Genomic DNA, 21251 nt, shown 5'->3' with positions numbered 1-21251 from the left:
GGAAGGACAGTAAATGAATTTTCTGTCTCTCTCTTAAATCGGTTTTTATTGCTTGAAATTAAACCTATTGTTTATTGTTTTTTTTTCCCTTGTAATGAAACCATTCATTTGTTAATATCCTCTGCTATCAGAAACTCTTAAGTTTTCTAAGATGTTTGTAGGTTTTCTCAGATGAGCTTTCTAAGATGTGACCAATCTGTCAGGTTAGTCATGGAAAGGTTAGTGATGTTTATCAACATTAATAGTTAGAAAAAGAGTAAAGTTTCTTTGAAGCAAATACGTTGTTTAACTTGAATGTGTTTGTTTTTATAGGCAAACTTGGCCATGGTGATACCAACAGAGTGTATAAACCTAAAGTTATTGAAGCTTTACAGGGAATGTTCATTCGTAAAGTTTGTGCTGGAAGTCAGTCTTCACTTGCTTTGACATCAACAGGGCAGGTAGGACTAAGGGATGAGCGTAGAAGGTTGAGAGTATTTCATAGGGCCAGGTGACTAAAAAGTAATAATTGTATTTAACTTTTGAAGTTAATCTACTGAAAGGAAATATTTTCTCCTGTTTGAAGAAGTTGAGTATCTGAGAAGGAACGAAGTTTTCTGACTTGACCTTTGTGAGCTAGATAGACTTCCTGTTAACTCCATGTTCTTTGTATTAAGATAATTTTAAAAAGCCTTCTAGCACTAAATACCCTTTAAACCTTTTCCTAGAACTCATGAATAGTGGGGGAAAGTGAGAATCAGTTCAGTTCAGTTCAGTTCAGTTCAGTCACTCAGTCGTGTCCGACTCTTTGCAACCCCATGAACTGCAGCACGCCAGGCCTCCCTGTCCATCACCAACTCTCAGAGTTCACTCAGACTCACGTCCATCGAGTCCGTGATGCCATCCAGCCATCTCATCCTCTGTCGTCCCCTTCTCCTTCTGCCCCCAACCCCTCCCAGCATCAGAGTCTTTTCCAATGAGTCAGCTCTTCGCATGAGGTGGCCAAAGTACTGGAGTTTCAGCTTTAGCATCATTCCTTCCAAAGAACACCCAGGACTGATCTCCTTTAGAATGGACTGGTTGGATCTCCTTGCAGTCCAAGGAACTCTCAAGAGTCTTCTCCAACACCACAGTTCAAAAGCATCAATTCTTGGGCGCTCAGCTTTCTTCACAGTCCAACTCTTACATCCATACATGACCGCTGGAAAAAAGCATACCCTTGACTAGACTGACCTTTGTTGTCAGAATAATGTCTCTGCTTTTGAATATGCTATCCAGGTTGGTCATAACTTTTCTTCCAAGGAGTAAGCGTCTTTTAATTTCATGGCTACAGTCACCATCTGCAGTGATTTTGGAGCCCCAAAAAATAAAGTCTGACACTGTTTCCACTGTTTCCCCATCTATTTCCCATGAAGTGATGGGACCAGATGCCATGATCTTTGTTTTCTGAATGTTGAGCTTTAAGCCAACTTTTTCGCTCTCCTCTTTCACTTTCATCAAGAGGCTTTTTAGTTCCTCTTCACTTTCTGCCATAAGGATGGTATCATCTGCATATCTGAGGTGATTGATATTTCTCCCGGCAATCTTGATTCCAGCTTGTGCTTCTTCCAGCCCAGTGTTTCTCATGATGTACTGTGCTGGAATCAGTGATATAAACTAAGAAGGCAAGAAGGTGATCAAAAGAGAGATCAAGGAGAATATTTCCAGATGGAAAATAATCTGAGAAGGTTAGGTGTTTCTGGAAAAGGGTTACTCAGGCTTAAGATGGTCAGAATTGTGTAATCCCTTTAAACTTTTGATTTTCTCATGCATGTTTTAATTTCCTTCTGTTCATTGGTGGTGGAAAGGGTCCAGCTATGGTGATTGGTTCAGTTCAGTCTCTCAGTTGTGTTTGACTCTTTGTGACCCCACGGACTGCAACCTGCATCATGCCAGGCTTCCCTGTCCATCACCAACTCGTGGAGCTTGCTCAAACTCATATCCGTTGAATCGGTGATGCCATCCAACCATCTCATCTTCTGTCGTCCCCTTCTCTTTTTGCCTTCAATCTTTCCCAGCATCAGGGTCTTTTCTAATGAGATGGCTCTTTGCATCCGGTGGCCAAACTATTGGAGCTTCAGCTTTAGCATCAGTCCAGTGAATAGCAAGACTGATTTCCTTTAGGATGGATTGGTTGGATCTCCTTGCAGTCCAAGGGACTCTCAAGAATCTTCTCTAACACCACCGTTCAAAAGTATTAATTCTTTGGTGCTCAGGTTTCTTTATAGTCCAACTCTCACATGCATACATGACTGCTGGAAAAATCATAGCTTTGACTAGACATTCAGAGTGTCTGCTTTTTAATGAGCTGTCTAGGTTGGTCATAACTTTTCTTCCAAGGAGCAAGCGTCTTTTAATTTCATGGCTGCAGTCACCATCTACAGTGATTTTGGAGCCCCCAGAAATAGTCTGTCACTGTTTCCATTGTTTCTCCATCTATTTGCCATGAAGTGATGGGACCAGATGCCATGATCTTAGTTAACTGAATGTTCAGTTTTAAGCCAGCTTTTTCACTCTCCTCTTTCACTTTCATCAAGAAGCTCTTCAGTTCCTCTTCACTTTCTGGCATAAAGCGAAAGCTACGGTAACAGACTGACAATAATCGAATCTGTGTCTCCTGCATTGGCAGGTGGATTGTTTACTACTGAACCACCAAGGAAACCCTAACATATAGTGTATTTTTGTTTGTTTTAGGTCTATGCTTGGGGCTGTGGAGCTTGTCTGGGTTGTGGTTCATCAGAAGCTACTGCACTGAGACCAAAGCTTATTGAAGAACTGGCTGCCACAAGAATAGTTGATATTTCTATTGGAGACAGTCATTGTTTGGCTCTTTCTCATGGTAAGATCATTTGTTTTAAAGATATAGTGTTAAATAGTACCTTTCATAAGTGTTTCATATTTATTTATTTCTCTTATTTTTGGCTGTGCTGGATCTTTGTTGCAGTGTGCGGGCTTCTCATTGTGGTGCCTTCTCTTGTTGCGTGCGAGTTGTGGGTTCTAGGGTGCGCAGGCTTCAATAGTTGTGGCATGTGGGCCTAGTAGTTGTGGGGCATGGGCTTAGTTGTGCTGTGGCATGTGGGGTCTTCCCAGACCAGGGATTGAACCTGTGTCCTCTGCATTGGCAGGTGGATTCTTCAATCACTGGACCACTGGGGAATTACAGTGTTTTACATTTAAATTTGAGTTTTCTTTTGTTCTTTATGTTTTGTTTTCAGATAATGAAGTTTATGCCTGGGGAAATAACTCAATGGGGCAGTGTGGACAAGGAAACTCCACAGGTCCTATTACTAAACCAAAGAAAGTAAGTGGCTTAGATGGCATAGCTATTCAACAGATCTCTGCTGGGACATCACATAGTCTAGCATGGACTGCTCTTCCTAGGGACAGGTAAGTGTGCCCCTGTTTAAAATTTCCTGTTTTATTAACAGCAAAAACACTAATAAAAGCAGAAATATTTGAACACTGTTCATTTATTATTCAATAATAATTTTTATTCAAAATAAATTTTTAATTTTTATTAAATTATTTTTATTCAAATACTCTTCTGAATATTTCTGATAATGGCTTTTTACTGTCATAGACATGCCATCTAGATATCTTTCAATTTGAATGTTGAGGTTAGATGTATTTCATAAGCAAGAAGTTATATTGTACATTAAAATGCTATCTTAATTTAAATGTCTTTTAAACATTTTGAATTCCTTCTCTCTCTCTCCAGATACTGATCTTAAAAATTGTGTCTACTTATCAGGAGGAAACTAAATTAAAATAATCAAAGTCAGAACTAGGTGTCATTGATTTTTAATAATAGTTAATTAGTTTCTACGCCCTTTATCTGTGTCATTGTTTTTTTAAGCAGTGACCATACTTTTAGATAAAGGAAGTTACTTTTTGCAGAAATTTAACTTTTTCCTAACATGATAATCATATCTTTTTAGATAATCAGGTATTTTTAGCCAATATTTGAAGGTTGAATTTTAAGAAATTTGAGAGTTATTTCAGCTATGTTCAGATGTATATGGGCTAATTAATAATTTGCAATATATTGTATTTGTATTCTAAACCTTTGGTTCAGATGTGGTTTATTATAACATTCTGACCGATTTTAAACATCTATAGATAATTACCCTCTAAAACAAAAGCTGAAAATACTATAAATTGAATATAAATAACTTAGTGTCAGTGTTAAATCTGCAGCTTTCCACCTTATATGTGGAAAATGATTTCCAAGATCTTGAAAATTCTCACAAGAGTTTTGAACAGGTTTTCTTTTAGTATTGAGTTGGCCAAAAGTTCTTTCAGGCTTTTCCATAAATCCTACGGAAAAACCTGAAAAAACTTTTTGGCCCACCCACTACATTTCAAGATATCACTGTACAGAGTCAGGCTGTTATTCTTAATATGAACTGTACATCTTATGGATCCTAAGAACAAGAAAGGGCTGTAGTAATTCATGCGGTTCAGCACTTTGACTTCAGATGAATGAATATCCAGACTTCCTAAAATAAATAGTGGCTATATATTTTCTTCTTGAAGAATTCTAGAAATGGCATATTCTTGGTCTTCTTCAGTCGCTAAAATGAAGGGTTTTTATCACCTTTATAATCAGAAAGGTCTTTGTATATCTTAGTGATATGTTTCAACTTTAGTACCCTTAATTTTTGTTTTTGATTGTGTGTGAAAATTTCACATTAAGGGTATTTCATGATTTTCTTATGCTTCCTTCTAGACAAGTTGTTGCCTGGCACCGACCTTATTGTGTAGATCTTGAAGAGAGTACCTTCTCACACCTTCGTTCATTTCTTGAGAGATACTGTGATAAAATAAACAGTGAGATTCCCCCACTCCCTTTCCCTTCATCAAGGTATGTTATATATATGTGTGTATTTGTATGTGTCCGTGTGTATGTGCACACGTGCACACATATCTATTAATTACTCATTTTGAATTTTGAGTTCTTTCTTACTCAATTTCTCCCTCAATTATATGAAATTTTATAATCAAAAAAAGAGCTCAACATGCATACTTACTGATAATAAGGTTTAGGAAAAATTATGAACCATGTTTTTAAAATTACTGTAAGTCATAATTTGAAAAAAATTTTAAAGAGAAAAAAAGTTACCCAAAGTAGATAGCACGTGCTCTTTTATATTCCAGAAATTTATAGCTGTTTATTTGGTTTCAGGGAACACCACAATTTCCTCAAACTGTGCCTGAAGCTGCTTTCAAATCACCTTGCTCTTGCACTTGCGGGAGGGGTAGCTACTAGCATCCTTGGGAGACAGGCAGGTCCGCTTCGAAATTTGCTCTTCAGACTGATGGACTCAACTGTCCCAGATGAAATCCAAGAGGTACGAGTATAAGACTTGTACATCTATGTCTCAGCCACATTTCTCCTTGAGGTTGTATGTAGCTTGTAAATTCAGCTTTGTATTGGTAAATTTCAACTGGATGTTCTTTCTGTTACATCTGTGTTCCTGGTGGGAGTAAATGTTTTGTTAACTTGTCCTTTTTGTTAGCTTGTCTATCCTAAAGGTCAAATATCACCTCTGAAAAACCTTTCATTTCCTGCTCTGCTGCCAGGTTTGATTTCTCCATGTATGTTCTCATCGCATCACATTGTTTTGTGGTTGTCTGCTTACAACTGTGTTTCTCTTTTCCACCAGAAGATGAATTTCTGAGCACAAGTACCCAATTTTATTGTGGTAGAACGCACATAACATAAACTTTGCCATCTTAACCATTTTTAAGTATACAGTTCAGTGGTATTAAATAAATTTATAATGTTGTACAACCATCACCACTGTTTATCTCTCTCTTTTCATCTTACAAATTGAAATTCTGTACCCATTAAACAATAACATACCATTCTCCCCCTCCCTTCAGCTACTAGCAACTACTGTTCTACTTTCTTTCTCTATGATTTTGACACTTGTATGTCATAAAAGTGGAATCATACATTGTCTTTTTGTCAGTGGTTTTTTCACTTAGCATAACGTTGTCACGATTTATCCATGTTAAGTAGCATGTGTCAGAATTTCCTCTTTAAGGCTGAATAATCTTTTGCTATTTGTATATATTAAATTTTTGCTCATCTGTCATCTTTATGACCTTGAATTGATCAATGGTTTGTTAGATATGATGCCCAAACACAAGCAGCCAAGAAAAAAGATAAGTTAGACTTCCTAAAAATTAAAATACATTTATTTTTATGCTGGTGCTGGAGAGGGGGTGCTGAGCTGTTGGTTATGAAGAGTGACAAATTAGACTTTACTTACCACTGGAAACTGTTGCTTCAAGTACAGATCAGGCAAGGAACGAACTCTGCAACAACCGTCAGGACCAAAGAAGAGTACACTTAAGTTGAAGGCATAACACTTGATCTGAAACAAGAAATTTGTGCCTGCTCAACAGCTTTGAAAGAGCACTTCCAAATGCTGCTAGTAGTCTTTGTTTTTTAAAAAATTAACAAACATTTATGCTTAAAATGACAATATCAAGAAAATGAAAATAAAATTCACAGAATAGGGGAGATATTTGTAAATCATGTGTCGTGTCTCATAAGATTCTAGTTTCCAGAATATATAAAAGATTCTTACAACTCAACAGTAAAAAGACAGCCCAATCAAAAAATGAGTCAAAAATCTGAATAGACATGTCTTCAAAGAAGAAATACCTAAGGCCAGTATGTACATGAAAAAAATGTTCATTATTAGGCATAAGGGAAATGCAAATTAAAATCACAGTGAGATACTACTTCATACCCACTGAATTGTTGTTATCAAAAAGACTGATAATAGGATTTTCCTGGTGGTCCAGTGGTTAAGAATCCGCCTGCCGTTGCAGGGGATATGGGTTTGAAACCCGGTCCAGGAGGATTCCACTTGCCACAGGGCTACTATGCCCATGCGCCACAGCTACTGAGCCAGTGCTCTAGAGCCTGCGAGCTGCAGCTGCTGAAGCCTGTGTTCTCCAATAAGGTGATACACCACAATGAGAAGCCTGCACACAGCAACAAAGACCCAGGGTGGCAGCAGCAACAACAAAAAAAAAACCTGATAATAACAAGCATTGGTGAAGATGTAGAGAAATTGGAACCTTCAGATAATGCTAATGAGAATATAAAATGATACATCCAGTTTGGAAAACAGGTAGTTCTGTAATAAACGTACAGTTACCATATAAAGTAGCAGTTCCACCTGCGTCTATATCTAAGAGAATTTATTAAAAACTTGTACATGAATGTTCATAACAGTATTATTCATTATAGCCAGAAAGTGGAAACAAACAAATGTCTGTCATCTGGAGAAGGGATGAACAAAATGTATGTCCATACAATGTAATGTTATTCAGCTATAGAAGGGAATGAAGTACTTATACAGGCTACAGCATGGGTGAATCTTCTAACCATGCTAAATAAAAGAAACGAGTCACAGAAGGTCACATACTATATGAAATGTGCAGAGTAAGCAAATCCATTGAGACACAAGGTAGGTTAATTTGTTGTCAGAAGTTTTGGATGAGGAAGAGATGGGAAGTGGCTGTTCATGGGCAAGGTTTTCTTGGGGGTGATGAAAATGTCCTAAATTAGATAGTGGTGATGGTTACACAACTCTGAATAAACTAAACCTACTGAATTTTATACTTTCAAAAGTTAAATTTTATGATGTGAATTATATGTCAATTTAAAAAAAAACAAAACTGATACAGTGATTTCCCCATAAGAATTGTAGAAAAATTCTTCTAGTTTTCAGATTGTTAGTCAAAAAATCTATGCTATTCAAATTTTTAATCCTTTTTTGGATATTTTTTCCTCTCTGGATTCTATAACAAGTTTAAAATGATGTGAACTGTTGTGGGTCCAATTTTATCCATTGTCACGTATATTTGGATAGACTCTTAATTTGGAAACTCATAGCCTTCAGTATTAAGAAATTATCTTGAAGTGTGTGATGATTTCCTCTTCACTGTTTTCTATGTTCTTTCTCTTTCTCTCTCAAACTCATTATTGGGTAATAGACCTCCTGGATCATCCCTCTTAATTTCCTTAGGTTTTCTTTCCTGTTTTCCATCTTTTCTCTCCTCTACTTTTTGAGAAATTTAATTTTTATTTTCTAACCCTGCTATTGAGGTTTTAGTTTCTTATGTTTTTAATTTATTAGAGCTCTTTTCTTAATCATTGAGTGTTTCTTTTTTTCTTATTCAGTACCATTATTTTAGTGATGAAGAAGCTATGACCCAGAGAAGTTTGAGGCTTAAGTTAATAGAGCTGTTTTTTAAGCTGTTCCTGCTACCTAGACATTTGTTTGGCTAAGGCCTGCTCCGTTTTTAACCTAAATGCCTAATCCTCAGGGAGACCCTCCGTGATGAGCCCATGCAAGTGTGCTTAAGTTGCTTCTGTCATGTCCGGTTCTGTGCCAGCCTATGGACTGTAGCCCACCAGGCTCCTCTGTCCAAGGGGTTCTCCAGGCAAGAATACTGGAGCAGGTTGCCATGCCCTCCTCCAGTGAGTCTTCCAGACCAAGGGCTTGAACCTGCATCTCTTATATGTTTGCTGCATTGGCAGGCAGGTTCTTTACCACTAGCGCCCACTTGGGAAGCCCATAGACTGTGTTAATTGCCTTTATGTATCAGTGCTCACTCAAGTTTGCACTTCATTTTACTTTTTCTGTGTGATTCTTTTCACACTTAAAGTTGCTTACTCGGGGTCTCTTTTTCTTATTAGACTATATGCTTATGTGTCTTGTTTGTTGCTACATTCCCAGCACTTTTCAAAGAGCTTTATCAGGCTTGACACTATTAGACTCAACACTGAATATTTATTGCATAATGATTAGCTGAGTAGTGGCAAATCCAAAATTCTAGTCTTCTTAAAGACATCTAAAGAAGGATTTGTCATGCTTTCTTTTATTCATATGTCATCTTCTTTAGACTTCTATGATCCACCTTCTTTAGACCTCTTTGATAGTAGTCTGTGGATTTATTTTTTATGTGTTCCTATTAAAAATGTAAGAACCAAGCCAAATAAATCTACTTTACTTTTTTAATATAAGGTTGTAATTGAAACTCTGTCAGTGGGAGCAACCATGCTGTTACCTCCATTACGAGAACGTATGGAATTACTTCATTCTCTTTTACCCCAAGGACCTGATAGATGGGAAAGCTTATCTAAAGGACAGGTGAGCCTTTGTCTGGTATCTAAGTAAACCAGTACTATATTATCAAAAAAAGACTGAGAGGGAAATAAAACTAATCAGTTGCCAGTGTTCATGAAATAGTACTTCACTTGATGAGTCTGGTACATCCTAGTATTTAATGCTTTGTGTTGGAAGAATTCCCAGGCTTCTAATGAAAGTGAAGCAAGTGATAACTTAAGTGATTTGGGGCTTATTATTAAAATTATGTCTAATTTTTCCAATGTTGTTTACACCATCAAGCCAGAGAACTTAATTTATTTGTAGTGTGTGGAGTTGAAATCAAGGGCATGAGCTACTGTTGGTTCTGTGCCCAGAACTTTGTTTGAAATAATTTATATGAAAAGTAAAGGAAGATGACTGTTGTGAAAAAGTACTTGATGATATGAGAAATGCTTCTTCTTTCCATTTTTATTGTCATATGTGTGTTAAAATAAGTATGTTTTGCTCAATCAAATAGAACAATCAATTGTACAGTTACAGATTTGAGGAAAAAAGTGTTCCTGGCAGTATAATAGCTGCAGATGCTTTCCAATGAGTATTTTGCATTAGTTTAGATTTCAAGTGATTTATTTTAAACATTAGAATAGATAATTTCATTGGTAATTTTATAGAAGAATGTGTACTATAATTTATCTGTTGACATTTCTTCCTCCTACTTATAGTGCTAAAATTATTATGTATACTGTGCCATTTTAGCTTAGAGTTTCAGGTAGTAAGGATGTAATACAAAATTTTAAGTTGCAGTTTCTGAAATGGTATTAGTGGGATAGCTTTTTTTAAAAAAAACTACACATTTTCTAAAAGATTACTGTCTATTACGATATAAAGCACGTTAGTTAGCATCATTATAGGTTTTTGTTTTTTTTTCTGGGATTTTTTTTTTTTAATTTAGTTTTCTAGTGCATTTTAAGCTAATTATTTGTTCTGTTTCATCCATGGGAATATTTTTCTTTAGAGAATGCAACTGGATATCATTCTGACAAGTTTGCAAGATCATACCCATGTAGCCTCCTTACTTGGGTATAGCTCACCTTCTGATGCTGCTGACCTCTCTTCTGTATGCACTGGCTATGGAAACCTGTCAGATCAACCTTATGGCACTCAGAGCTGCCATCCAGACACCCACCTGGCGGAAATTTTGATGAAGACTCTCTTGAGAAATTTAGGATTTTATACAGTAAGTTGCCCTTTTTTTGTAGTAAAAGAAAAAAGAAGAAGAAAACTTGGGTTGGAGGCTTCCCTGGCAGTCCAGTCCAGTGGTCAAGACTCTGCACTTCCAGTGCAGGAGGCACAGGTTTGATCCCTGATCAAGGAATTAAGATCCCACATTCCACATAGCATGGCCAAAAGAAAAAAAAAGAAAAAAAATACTTGGGTTGGTTTTTTTTGAAGGAGGTGTCCCTTGGACTGCAAGGAAATCCAACCAGTCCATTCTAAAGGAGATCAGTCCTGGGTGTTCTTTGGAAGGACTGATGCTAAAGCTGAAACTCCAATACTTTGGCTACCTCATGTGAAGAGTTGACTCACTGGAAAAGACTCTGATGCTGGGAGGGATTGGGGGCAGGAGGAGAAGGGGACAACAGAGGATGAGCTGGCTGAATGGCATCACTGACTCGATGGACATGAGTTTGAGTGAACTCTGGGAGTTGGTGATGGACAGGGAGGCCTGGCATGCTGCAGTTCATGGGGTCGCAAAGAGTCGGACACGACTGAGCGACTGAACTGAACTGAGGGACCATTTCAGGTCAAAGTATTTTGACATTTAAACACTTATGAAATAAATAAAACTAGACTCCACTTCCCAAAAGGGGGGAAATGTGTCAGATATTCTGAAATATTGTGGGTACCAAGTGACTTATAGTTGAGAATTCCAAAGAGATTTATTTTGGAATTTTACCAAATTTTTTCTGATATTAATATGTAAGAATAAACATAAAAATAGTCAACATTTTGTAAGAGAAGAATCATGAGGAAAGGCTTAATCTTACCAGATATGATCTTATAATTAAACAGTTTGATTGATATTGACTAAAAATAGGCTGGTCAGTAGGAGAAAAGACAATGGACAGTAGTATTGCTTTTTCTTATTAGAATGCCCTTAATTCTTGCCTTCTGGTGTTTCTTAGATTTTTCTCTTTTTTCCTTTCCATTTCTATGGGTTCTAATCCATACCATCATGACCTAATGGTAATAACAGTGTTTTAACTGTTGTCACTGTCACTGGTCTCCTCTCAGCATCTTACTGCTAGAATAACCTTGTTGTATTAAATAACCTTGTTTTATTAAATCAAAACTTTTTAGACCCTTCATCATTTGGCTTACACACCACACTCTCCTGAGCTTGTGTATAGCACATCTATCTCTTCTTGTCTGCCAGTCTGTGACTTCTTTAACACTTGACTGTTTTAGGAAGGCTTTGCTCAAACATTTTCTAACTGTGTAATTATAACTGCATGAGAAGTGTATTAGTCACTCAGTTGTGTTTGACTCTTTGCACACCCATGGACTGCAACCTGCCAGGCTCTTTTGTCCATGGGATTATCCAGGCAAGAATACTAGACTTGGTAGCCGTTCCCTTCTCCAGGGAATCTTCCCAACCCAGGGATCACACCTGGGTCTCCTACATTGCAGATGGATTCTTTACCTTCTGAACCACCAGGGAAGCCCAGAAAGACTTCTAGGAAGCCTTGCTGAAATAACCTTTTCTAACCATGTAACTGTAACTTAATACCTCTTATCAGTTTTTAGAGTCAAAGTGTACTGTGTAACTAACTTCAGAGTGTTTGTGTATCATTTCATATTGTCTCCTACTCTTCAGGGTCAGGTCTGTATATTCCTTTTTTCGGTACAAGTCTTCCCTAGTAGCTCAGTTGGTAAAGAGTCCTCCTGCAGTGCAGGTGACCCCAGTTCAATTCCTTGGTCGGGAAGATCTGCTGCAGAAGGGATAAACTACCCATTCCGGTATTCTTGGGCTTCCCTGGTGGCTCAGCTGGTAAGAATCTGCCTGTAATGCAGGAGATCTGGGTTCGATCCCTGGGTTGGGAAGAGCCCCTGAAGAAGGGAGCCACTACCCACTCCAGTATTCTGGCCTGGAGAATTTGCATGGACTGTATAGTCCATGGGGTCACAAAGAGCCGGATATAACTGAGTGACTTTCACTTAGTGTTGTATTCTGCCCAACTTAAAAGGTTGTTGATTAAGTCAGAGTGACAGTTGTTCCTGTAAAATTATTTTCTTTCAGATTTAAGAATATAAATTTGATCTGGTGTTTGGCTGCAGATGGAATGGGAACAATTCTATTAGTATATCCATTTGGTATTGACTGAAATTTTTCCCCAAAGTTCTATTAAAATATTGCCTTTCTAATGCCATTAGGGCTGAAGTAGATGTATATATTATATGGAAATGGAAATAAAATACTAACTGTAATAACTGCTTTTAGGCTGAAAATCCTAAATTACTGTTTCTTTCTGATATAATTTAAACCAGTTTGTCTTGTTCTAAGATTTTAGAATAAGACTGCTTGTCTTGGTCTGTTTGTGCTGCTATAATAGAATACCACAGAGTGGGCAGCTTATATACAACACAGTTTATTTCTCACAGTTATGGAGATGGAAAGTTTAAGATTGAGGAGGCAGCAGATTGGTGGTTCCTGTTTCTTGGTTCATAGACAGCTGTCTTCTTGCTGTGTCTTCACACAAGGGAACTCTCTCGGGTCCCTTTTATAAGGTCACTCTACCCTCATGACTTAATCACCTCTCAGAGGCCCCACCTTCAAATACCACTGCATCGGGGATTAGGTTCAACATAAGAGTTTTGAAGGAACACATTCGGTCTCTAGCAGTGCTTATTTGCCCACTGCTTATATAGTGAGGGCCTTAAAATATTGAGACTTTCTCTTGCATATTATAAACAAAGACCATAGTTTATGCATAAGGGTGTTTATCATATTATTATTTATAAGAAATAGAAATTGGAAACAACTAAAATACCTAAAAATTGGGGAATGGTTATATAAACTATATATGCTCAGTGGACTATTTTGTCTCAGATTTTATGTACACATGGTTTATAAAAATACAAAAAATATTTATAGATCTGTTAGAAAAGAGACTAAAAATAGAATATGTAATTTTATGAAAAAAGACACAAAACCAGAAAAGAAATACAGAAAAAATATTAGATACAGTGGTTGGCTAAACGGTGATTTAAACTTTCTTTAAAAAAAAATACAGTTTTAGTATGTTCTAAATTTTTTCCACTATTTCTTTTTAAAAAATACTTTTAACTTGAAATAACTTAAAATTTATGCGTGAATCACAAGAATTGTTCAAAGAAACATCCTCTACCCTTCAGCCAAATATGCCTTTCTTCCATCCATTATTTGAAAGTAAATTGTAGAAATCATACTGGCTATTACTAAGCATTTAAGCATGCATTTCTTAAGAAGGACATTCTCTTTCTTATATAACAACAGAGCAGTTATTGAATTCAGAAAATTTAACATTGACACAGAACTATTGTATAATATATTGTATAATATATAGTCCACACTCAAATTTATACAGTTATCCCAGGATTGCCCTTTATGGCACCCTTCCCCATCCCCCAAATTCAGGATCATACTTTGTATTTAGTTGTAATGTTTCTTTAGTCCACTTACTGCTTTTATAATCAGAAATAAAATTAATTTCTGAGAATTGTGTTGTTAGAAATTCAAGTGTGTGAAAACAAAACCTTTACAAAAGAGTTTGGGAAAACAGTAGCATTAAAATGTTGATACATTTTGTCTTTGGGTATTGTTTTCCTTTTTCTTGTTTTCTGCATTTTCAGAGTTTTTGTGGTGAAACATTACTTTTTTTTTTAATGGAAAAGCAAGTTGAAATTGCATGATAAATCTTACCATCTTATAGCTAATGACTACATAGCAGTAGCAAAGATGTAAGGATTAATAATGAGAGAAAGGAGACCGTGGTTTCTTAAATCAGAATTATTTATGGTAGGACATTAATTTCACTTTCAAACACTTCAGATATAATCTTCATTTATGTATCATTTTAGGATCAAGCATTTGGGGAGCTAGAAAAGAACAGTGATAAATTTCTACTTGGAACATCGTCTTCAGAGAACAGTCAGCCTGCTCATCTTCATGAACTGCTATGTTCACTGCAGAAACAGCTGCTGGCATTTTGCCATATCAATAACATTAGTGAGGTTTGTGATTCTTTGCTTTCTATGTCATTTCTCAGGGACCTTGAAACTCAGATATTTGGGTAAACCATGAAATTTTTGTACCTTGAATCTTCCAATGTAGTAATTTAGAAACTTTTTTCCTTAGAACTCAAGCAGTGTGGCATTGCTTCATAAACATCTTCAGCTCTTGTTGCCTCATGCCACAGATATTTATTCACGTTCTGCGAATTTGCTGAAAGAAAGTCCTTGGAATGGCAGCGTTGGAGAAAAATTAAGAGGTGTGTTTGGTACTGGGTTTCATATTTAATCAGTGGTTGTAAAGCAGGAATTTTTAGCCTTTTCAAAGCCAAAGAGGGCCTGAAACCTCTGAGTGGAGTAGAAATGACTTTGAATCTCCTGAGCTGAGTTTTGGGCGATGGCAACAGTGATTGATCTGGTTAATCTTAAAAGATGCCCAATGTTGTGATAGAGGTCTAATTTAAAGGAATCAGATGACATATACTCAAAAAGGTTAATGTTAAATGGCATAAAGTGAGATTTTCATCCATTTCTTTACCTTTCTTTAGCATTTGCAATTCTCTTTCCTTCTTGAAATACTTTCTTTATGTGTGTGTAGCAGAGTTTTATTAAAGTATAAAAAGGGACAGAGAAAGCTTCCGACATAGGCATCAGAAGGGGGACAGAGAGTGCCCCCTCACTAGCCTTAGCAAAGGAGTTATATACTTTTTCAATTGGTTATTACAATAAATCAAAAGAATGTCTCAAGATTGTAAAAATTTTACCAGACCCACTCCCACAATTTACATTTTAAGATGACAGGGTTCAGTTCAGTTCAGTTACTCAGTCGTGTCCGACTCTCTGTGACCCCATGGACTTCAGCACCTCAGGCCTCCCTGTCCATCACCAACTCCCAGAGCTTACTCAAACTCACATCCATTGAGTCGGAGATGCCATCCAACCCCATCTCATCCTCTGTCAACCGCTTCTCCTCCCGCCTTCAATCTTCCCCAGCATCAGGGTCTTTTCTGGTGAGTCAGTTCTTTGCATCAGGTGGCCAAAGTATTGGAGTTTGAGCTTCAGCATCAGTCCTTCCAATGAATATTCAGGATTGACTGGTTTGATCTCCTTGCAGTCCCAGGGATTCTCAAGAGTCTTCTCCAACACCACAGTTCAAAAGCATCAATTCTTGGTGCCTAGCTTTCTTTATAGTCCAACTCTCACATCCATACATGACTACTGGAAAAAGCATAGCTTTGACTAGATGGACCTTTGTCAGCAAAGCAATGTCTCTGCTTTTTAATAAGCTGTCTAGGTTGGTCATAACTTTTCTTCCAAGGAGTAAGTGTCTTTTAATTTCATGGCTGCAGTCACCATCTTCAGTGATTTTGGAGCACAATATTTTAATTTAAAAAATTATATTTGGTTTAAAAAAACATAAAAGACTTTCCTCACTAACATGTAAGCACTGTGAGTGCAGGCATTTTTAGTTCTTTATTCACAGTCATACACCTTTCGCCCAGTATATAGTTGTAAGTCTTCAATAAATACTTCTTAAGTGAATCTGAAAATGAGAATAAATCTATGAATGAGAAATTCTTAATACATTTTAAGTGAAGATGCTATAATCATTTGAATTTGTTGGCACAATGATATGTGTGCTTTCCCATAGTGTCTGTTGTGATGCATTCAGAAAGTAAATAAATACTGACCCCAACCTAGCTACCAGAGAGTTATATAATAATTGAACAAAGAGTTATTGAATTAGTGTACTCCAGTTCTAGGCAAAAATAGTTTATTTATTAGGTTTTTTCTTTAAGTTTGTTTGAAAGTTGATCTGTGTTAAATTTCTTACCCTTCATAGATGTGATATACGTCTCAGCTGCAGGCAGTATGCTCTGCCAGATTGTTAACTCGCTCCTGTTACTCCCAGTGTCGGTGGCTCGGCCTTTGTTGAGTTACCTCCTCGACTTGTTGCCACCTCTTGATTGCCTTAATAGACTCCTGCCAGCTGCTGCTCTTTTGGAAGACCAAGAGTTACAGTGGCCTCTTCATGGTAAGTACAGTTAATAAAGGAGCAAATAATGCATTTGAGAAAAGTTATTCCTTTTTCTCACATCAGACAAATCATATCTGACACTTTGGGTATAATGTGGTCAAAAGATAAAGTTGTTGCTGTCTAAGAGCTTATAGTGTAAAGTGGGTACCTGAGATGAGAAAATTTAAGAAAGTTACTTGTATATAAAGTGACACAAATTGAGTCTTTATCTGATTATTAGGCTTGAATAGTATATTTCATTGATTTCAAGACATGGTTTTTTTCAAATTTTGACATGGCTTAATTTGGATTCATCTTACAGTAGATAATAGGAAAGCATTGGTTTCATAAATTGGTTGGCAGCATAATGACATATTTTATAATCAATGGATTAAGTTTTATTTCTTAAATGCAAAGATTTTTAGTTTTAAATCTCTATTTGACAGTACAATATTTCGTATTTTGGCTTGATACATAGGTAACTGATTGATTGTAAAAGATAGAAATTGGGAACCTATCTTTCTGTGTTTTTCTTTTTAGATACTTTATAGAAAACAGCATTTAAAATTAAAAAAAATTTTTTTTTGGCTACACCAGGTCTTAGTTTCTGCACACAGGCTTTCTCTATTTGCAGAGAGTACTTTTCAGTTGTGGTGTTTAGTCTTCTCATTGCAGTGGTTTCTCTTGTTGCAGAGTGTGGGCTCCATGGCATGCTGGCTTCAGTAGTTCGGGCATGTGGGCTCAGTAGTTGTGGTCCTGGTGGCTCTGGGCTCTAGAGCACAGGCTCAGTAGTTGTGGTGCACAAATGGGGGATCTTTCTGAACCAGGGATCAAACCAGTGTCTCCTGCATTTTAAGGTGAATTCTTAACCACTGGACCACCAGGGTAGCCCAGAAAATAGCATCTTGATTTTAGGCATAATGTGTGAATTCACTCTTAATTTATAAAATTCTGGTTATTTTATTCCATTGAAGATAACTTAAAATATTATGTCTAGAAAATAGCAATGTATTTTTCTACTGAAGTCTATCCTAAGGTTATCAAAGGAGTTTCATTACTGAAATCTTTAAAACTTTTCAAGTTTAAGTGTGATCACATGTTTAATGGAAAGAATCCTGGACTAAGACATTAAAAGATTTAGATTTTAGTATTGGCTCTGTTTGAACTTGGGTGTATAAGTGACTTGCCCAAGTCACTTATAGCTTCTTTAAACTTTGGTTTCTTCTCCTGGAAAGACTACTTTGAACAGAATACTTTGAGGGCCCATCTTACACCCCATTATTCTGTGTCAACTGGATTTAGATGAAGTCAAATGTTAAGGTTACAGCTGTTTCAGGATATTGATTAGACTTTATATGGAGCCATTCCAGGTTTACTCTTATTTTTCTAAAGCATCTCAGAATTTTCTAAGACTTATTACTCTATTTGTCTTAGGTGAGGTAAGTGTCATTTTATTTTGGATTTTGCATCAGTGTTCATAACTGATTTTTTCTGTAATTTTCCTTTTTCATGCTATCCTTTGTGTGATTTTTTACTACCACAGTTATACTAACCACATAACATCAGTTTGGAATTTTTCTTTTTTCCCTCTTTTCTTTAAAATTTGTCTAATTTAGGAGTTATTTCTTCTCGAAGGTTTGAAAGACTGTAGAAACTATCTAGCCCTAGTGTTTTTTATAGATATATTTTTGGCGATTAATTTTCCCTTTTTAGTGGTTGTTCTCTTACAGCTTTTTGTTTCTTTTCAAATTCATTTCAGACATTGATAATTTTTCAGAAAATGTCATTTTGTTGGTTTTCAAATTTATCAGAACAAGTTGTTCATAATATTCACTCATGGTTTTAAAAAATCTCTAGTGTGTTTGTGGTTCTATCCTCTTTTTTATTTTTAATTTGAAAATTTATGCCATCATGTTTTCTTAATTAATTTTATTAGAGGTTTATCCATTTTATTAGTGTTTTCAAATAACCAATTAATTTGTTGATCTGTTGTGTTTTTTGTTTATGATTTCATTGATATCTATTCTTATCTTTATGGCTAACTAGTTTTATTTTTTAAGTGAAGAACTTTAAAAAATGAATGTACAAAAAGAAAGCATGGATCTGGATCTTAGTACAGGGCAATTCTGAATTCAGGCCTTAAAAATATTAAGTAATACTAAGTGTCATTTTACTAGATCAGTTCTCTGTTTTGTTTTAGGCCGCACCATGCGGCATGTGGGATCTTAGTTCCCCGACCAAGGATCAAACCTGGGCCCTCTGCTTTGGAAGCACAGAATTTTAACCACTGGACCACCAGAGAAGTCCCCTAGATCAACTCTTGTTTTGATTTTGGAGGGATAAGCTACCTGAGTTACTCAATGTTAAGGTTGAAGTTTGATCTGGATAGAATCAGTGGGGGATAATTCTGCCATGTGCTGTTTCAGTGTTTATCTTAAAATTGGTAACTTTACAAAGCCAATTTTTATATGACAGACTTATCTGAATATATTTTAAATTAGCTTGGTAAAGAGTATATATACAGAAAGTGTTACAGTTTTTGTTTTCATTATAAAATTTTTGTGCTTCAATATCTTCTTGTAGTGCAATAGAAATAGAAATGAAAAAAGTTTGAGAATCTTGAATACCAGATACATTACTAATGATTTTGTTTTCAGGAGGGCCAGAACTGATCGACCCTGCTGGCATGCCATTGCCTCAGCCAGCCCAGTCCTGGGTGTGGCTTGTGGATCTGGAAAGAACAATTGCTCTTCTTATTGGGCGATGTCTTGGTGGCATGCTTCAGGGTTCACCTGTGTCTCCAGAGGAACAGGACACTGCATATTGGATGAAAACACCACTTTTTAGTGATGGTGTAGAAATGGACACCCCTCAGTTAGGTAATGTGCTTCTCTGCAGCATTTATGAGTAAAATACATTTGTGTTTATACCTCCTTTGAGATTTCTCTTATTATGGGTTTGCTGAATAGAGAACCGATAGAAAACAAATGCAGCATTTGCAGGGTAGGGGATCCGAGACTGTAACTTGGAGCCCTCAGAAAAAGTTAAATCCTGCGGCATTGTATAGTGAAAAGTGCCCCCTGAATTAGAGAAGTACAGGTCTGGTTCTACTCTGTTATTATTTATCACTCATTTTAAGCAAATTGTCTAACTCATAAAAATGAGTAAATGCTTGATTTACTTGTGTTCTTGGGCTTGGAGCTTATGAAACTGCTTCGTAGACAGGTAATGACCATGACTTAGCAGGGCTCAGGTCATAAACACCTTTCAGTTGTGAGGACCAATCCCTTCTATTCCCAGCCTGTCCTGCTTTTGTGCTGATATTACCTTGTGTGACTATTTTTTTCCTCCTCATTTATGGTACCTTTGGAGTTTCCTTTCTTGCCTCATCTCCCATTTGTCTACTTTGCTAGTAGGCTAGCTCTCAGACTGTCTGAAAATGAAGATTTGTCTAGGTCCTGAACAGATGTTGTAGTTGTTTCATCTAGGATTGGTCCTTCAATCTCTCTGGACCTCTTAATTTTAATCCTTGAAATGAGTTAGATTAGATAGCCTATATGGTCTTGTTAGATTTTAAATTTATTATTTCTCTGGTAAGAGAAGGAGACTCAGAGAATGTCCAAGAAGCAAAATCTAAAAGAAATCTCAATCTAAGAGAATTTGAAGAGGAAAAACAAAACGTAGAAACCAAGACGAAAATTGTGGAGATTCTGCTTTGGGATTGGAGAGTGGGAGTGAGGGATTTTGAAGACTTTCCTCCTTTTCCAGCTAGGAGTATATATTCACTGTTTCATTTATGAACCAGAAAGTGATTCCATTGATACTTAGGAACATTTGTATAAAAGAAAAGTAAAATCATGTTTTTTTCCAAGGGGCAATCAACATCATAAAGATGGTTCCAGTGCTATCAATGTTTAACTCTGTGATAGTCACAAATGTCTTCCTGAGGGCAAACTACCCTGTGTATTTTTATGTACATATCACTATCTCTACCCTCCTCATATTTCTTTCTACTTTACTCACTTATCTGGCTTTTGATATGAATAAAATCAATTTCAGTTTTAATGTTATTTTTCAGTTTTTAAATTATAAAGTTATATAACTATTAAAATGTTACATTTTATGTTTAAATACTTGTTATATTAGGAAATATAGCAGTGTTCATCACTCAGTCATGTCCAAGTCTTTGCAACCCCATAGACTGTAGCCCACCAGGATCCTCTGTCAATGGAATTCTCCAGGCAAGAATACTGGAATGGGTTGCCATTCCCTTCTCCAGGGGATCTTCCTGACCCAGGGATCAAACCCAGGTCTCCTTCATCACAGGCAGATTCTTTACCACTGAGCCACTGGGGAAGTCTTTATATTAGGAAATGAATCCTGTCTTTATAAAAATGAATGATAATTCAGTTATATCATGGGTTAAATTAAATTGACTTTGAGTGTTAGCCTGGGAACCTGTCATTTAGTGAAATGTTTTGTTTTTTAAATGGAAAATGAATTCTTAATGCCAAATGTCTCATTGAAAAGTTAGGAACCACCTGAACAAATATAAATGTCAGTTGAGAAATTATTTATGTAAGTATCAATATGTTTGATCTTCCTTAAATTATCCTTAAGTGATTATTTTCTCTTAAGTCTACAAAAAGAAAAAGAAATCTTGGCTAGTTTCTTTCCCAATGATTCCATGTTTCTCAGTAAGAATATCAACCCATTTTGAACAAGAAAGTTCTTTATCACATAAGACTGTGCTGCACATGTAGGGCCCTGCCTACCAAAATGCCAGAACTCCTTCTTGGAATGTTGTT

General features: G+C 36.4%; 1 protein-coding gene across 1 annotated transcript in view; it reads left to right on the top strand.

Annotated features, from left to right (window-relative positions):
* Nucleotides 1–21251, top strand: part of HERC1 (HECT and RLD domain containing E3 ubiquitin protein ligase family member 1) — a 194134-nt gene that overhangs the window by 58108 nt on the left and 114775 nt on the right. Inside the window, exons 8-18 of the mRNA XM_040226709.1 lie at nucleotides 313–440; nucleotides 2713–2857; nucleotides 3234–3405; nucleotides 4748–4882; nucleotides 5204–5369; nucleotides 9072–9197; nucleotides 10171–10392; nucleotides 14277–14429; nucleotides 14554–14686; nucleotides 16270–16461; nucleotides 19101–19322. Of these exons, the coding sequence (XP_040082643.1) occupies nucleotides 313–440; nucleotides 2713–2857; nucleotides 3234–3405; nucleotides 4748–4882; nucleotides 5204–5369; nucleotides 9072–9197; nucleotides 10171–10392; nucleotides 14277–14429; nucleotides 14554–14686; nucleotides 16270–16461; nucleotides 19101–19322 (1794 nt within the window). The remainder of the gene's footprint in view (nucleotides 1–312; nucleotides 441–2712; nucleotides 2858–3233; nucleotides 3406–4747; nucleotides 4883–5203; nucleotides 5370–9071; nucleotides 9198–10170; nucleotides 10393–14276; nucleotides 14430–14553; nucleotides 14687–16269; nucleotides 16462–19100; nucleotides 19323–21251) is intronic.

Source organism: Oryx dammah, unplaced genomic scaffold (genome assembly GCF_014754425.2).
Source record: "Oryx dammah isolate SB20612 unplaced genomic scaffold, SCBI_Odam_1.1 HiC_scaffold_26, whole genome shotgun sequence".
Lineage (NCBI taxonomy): Eukaryota > Metazoa > Chordata > Mammalia > Artiodactyla > Bovidae > Oryx > Oryx dammah.
Note: the sequence above shows the minus strand (reverse complement) of the source record. Positions and strands in the feature narration are given on the sequence as shown.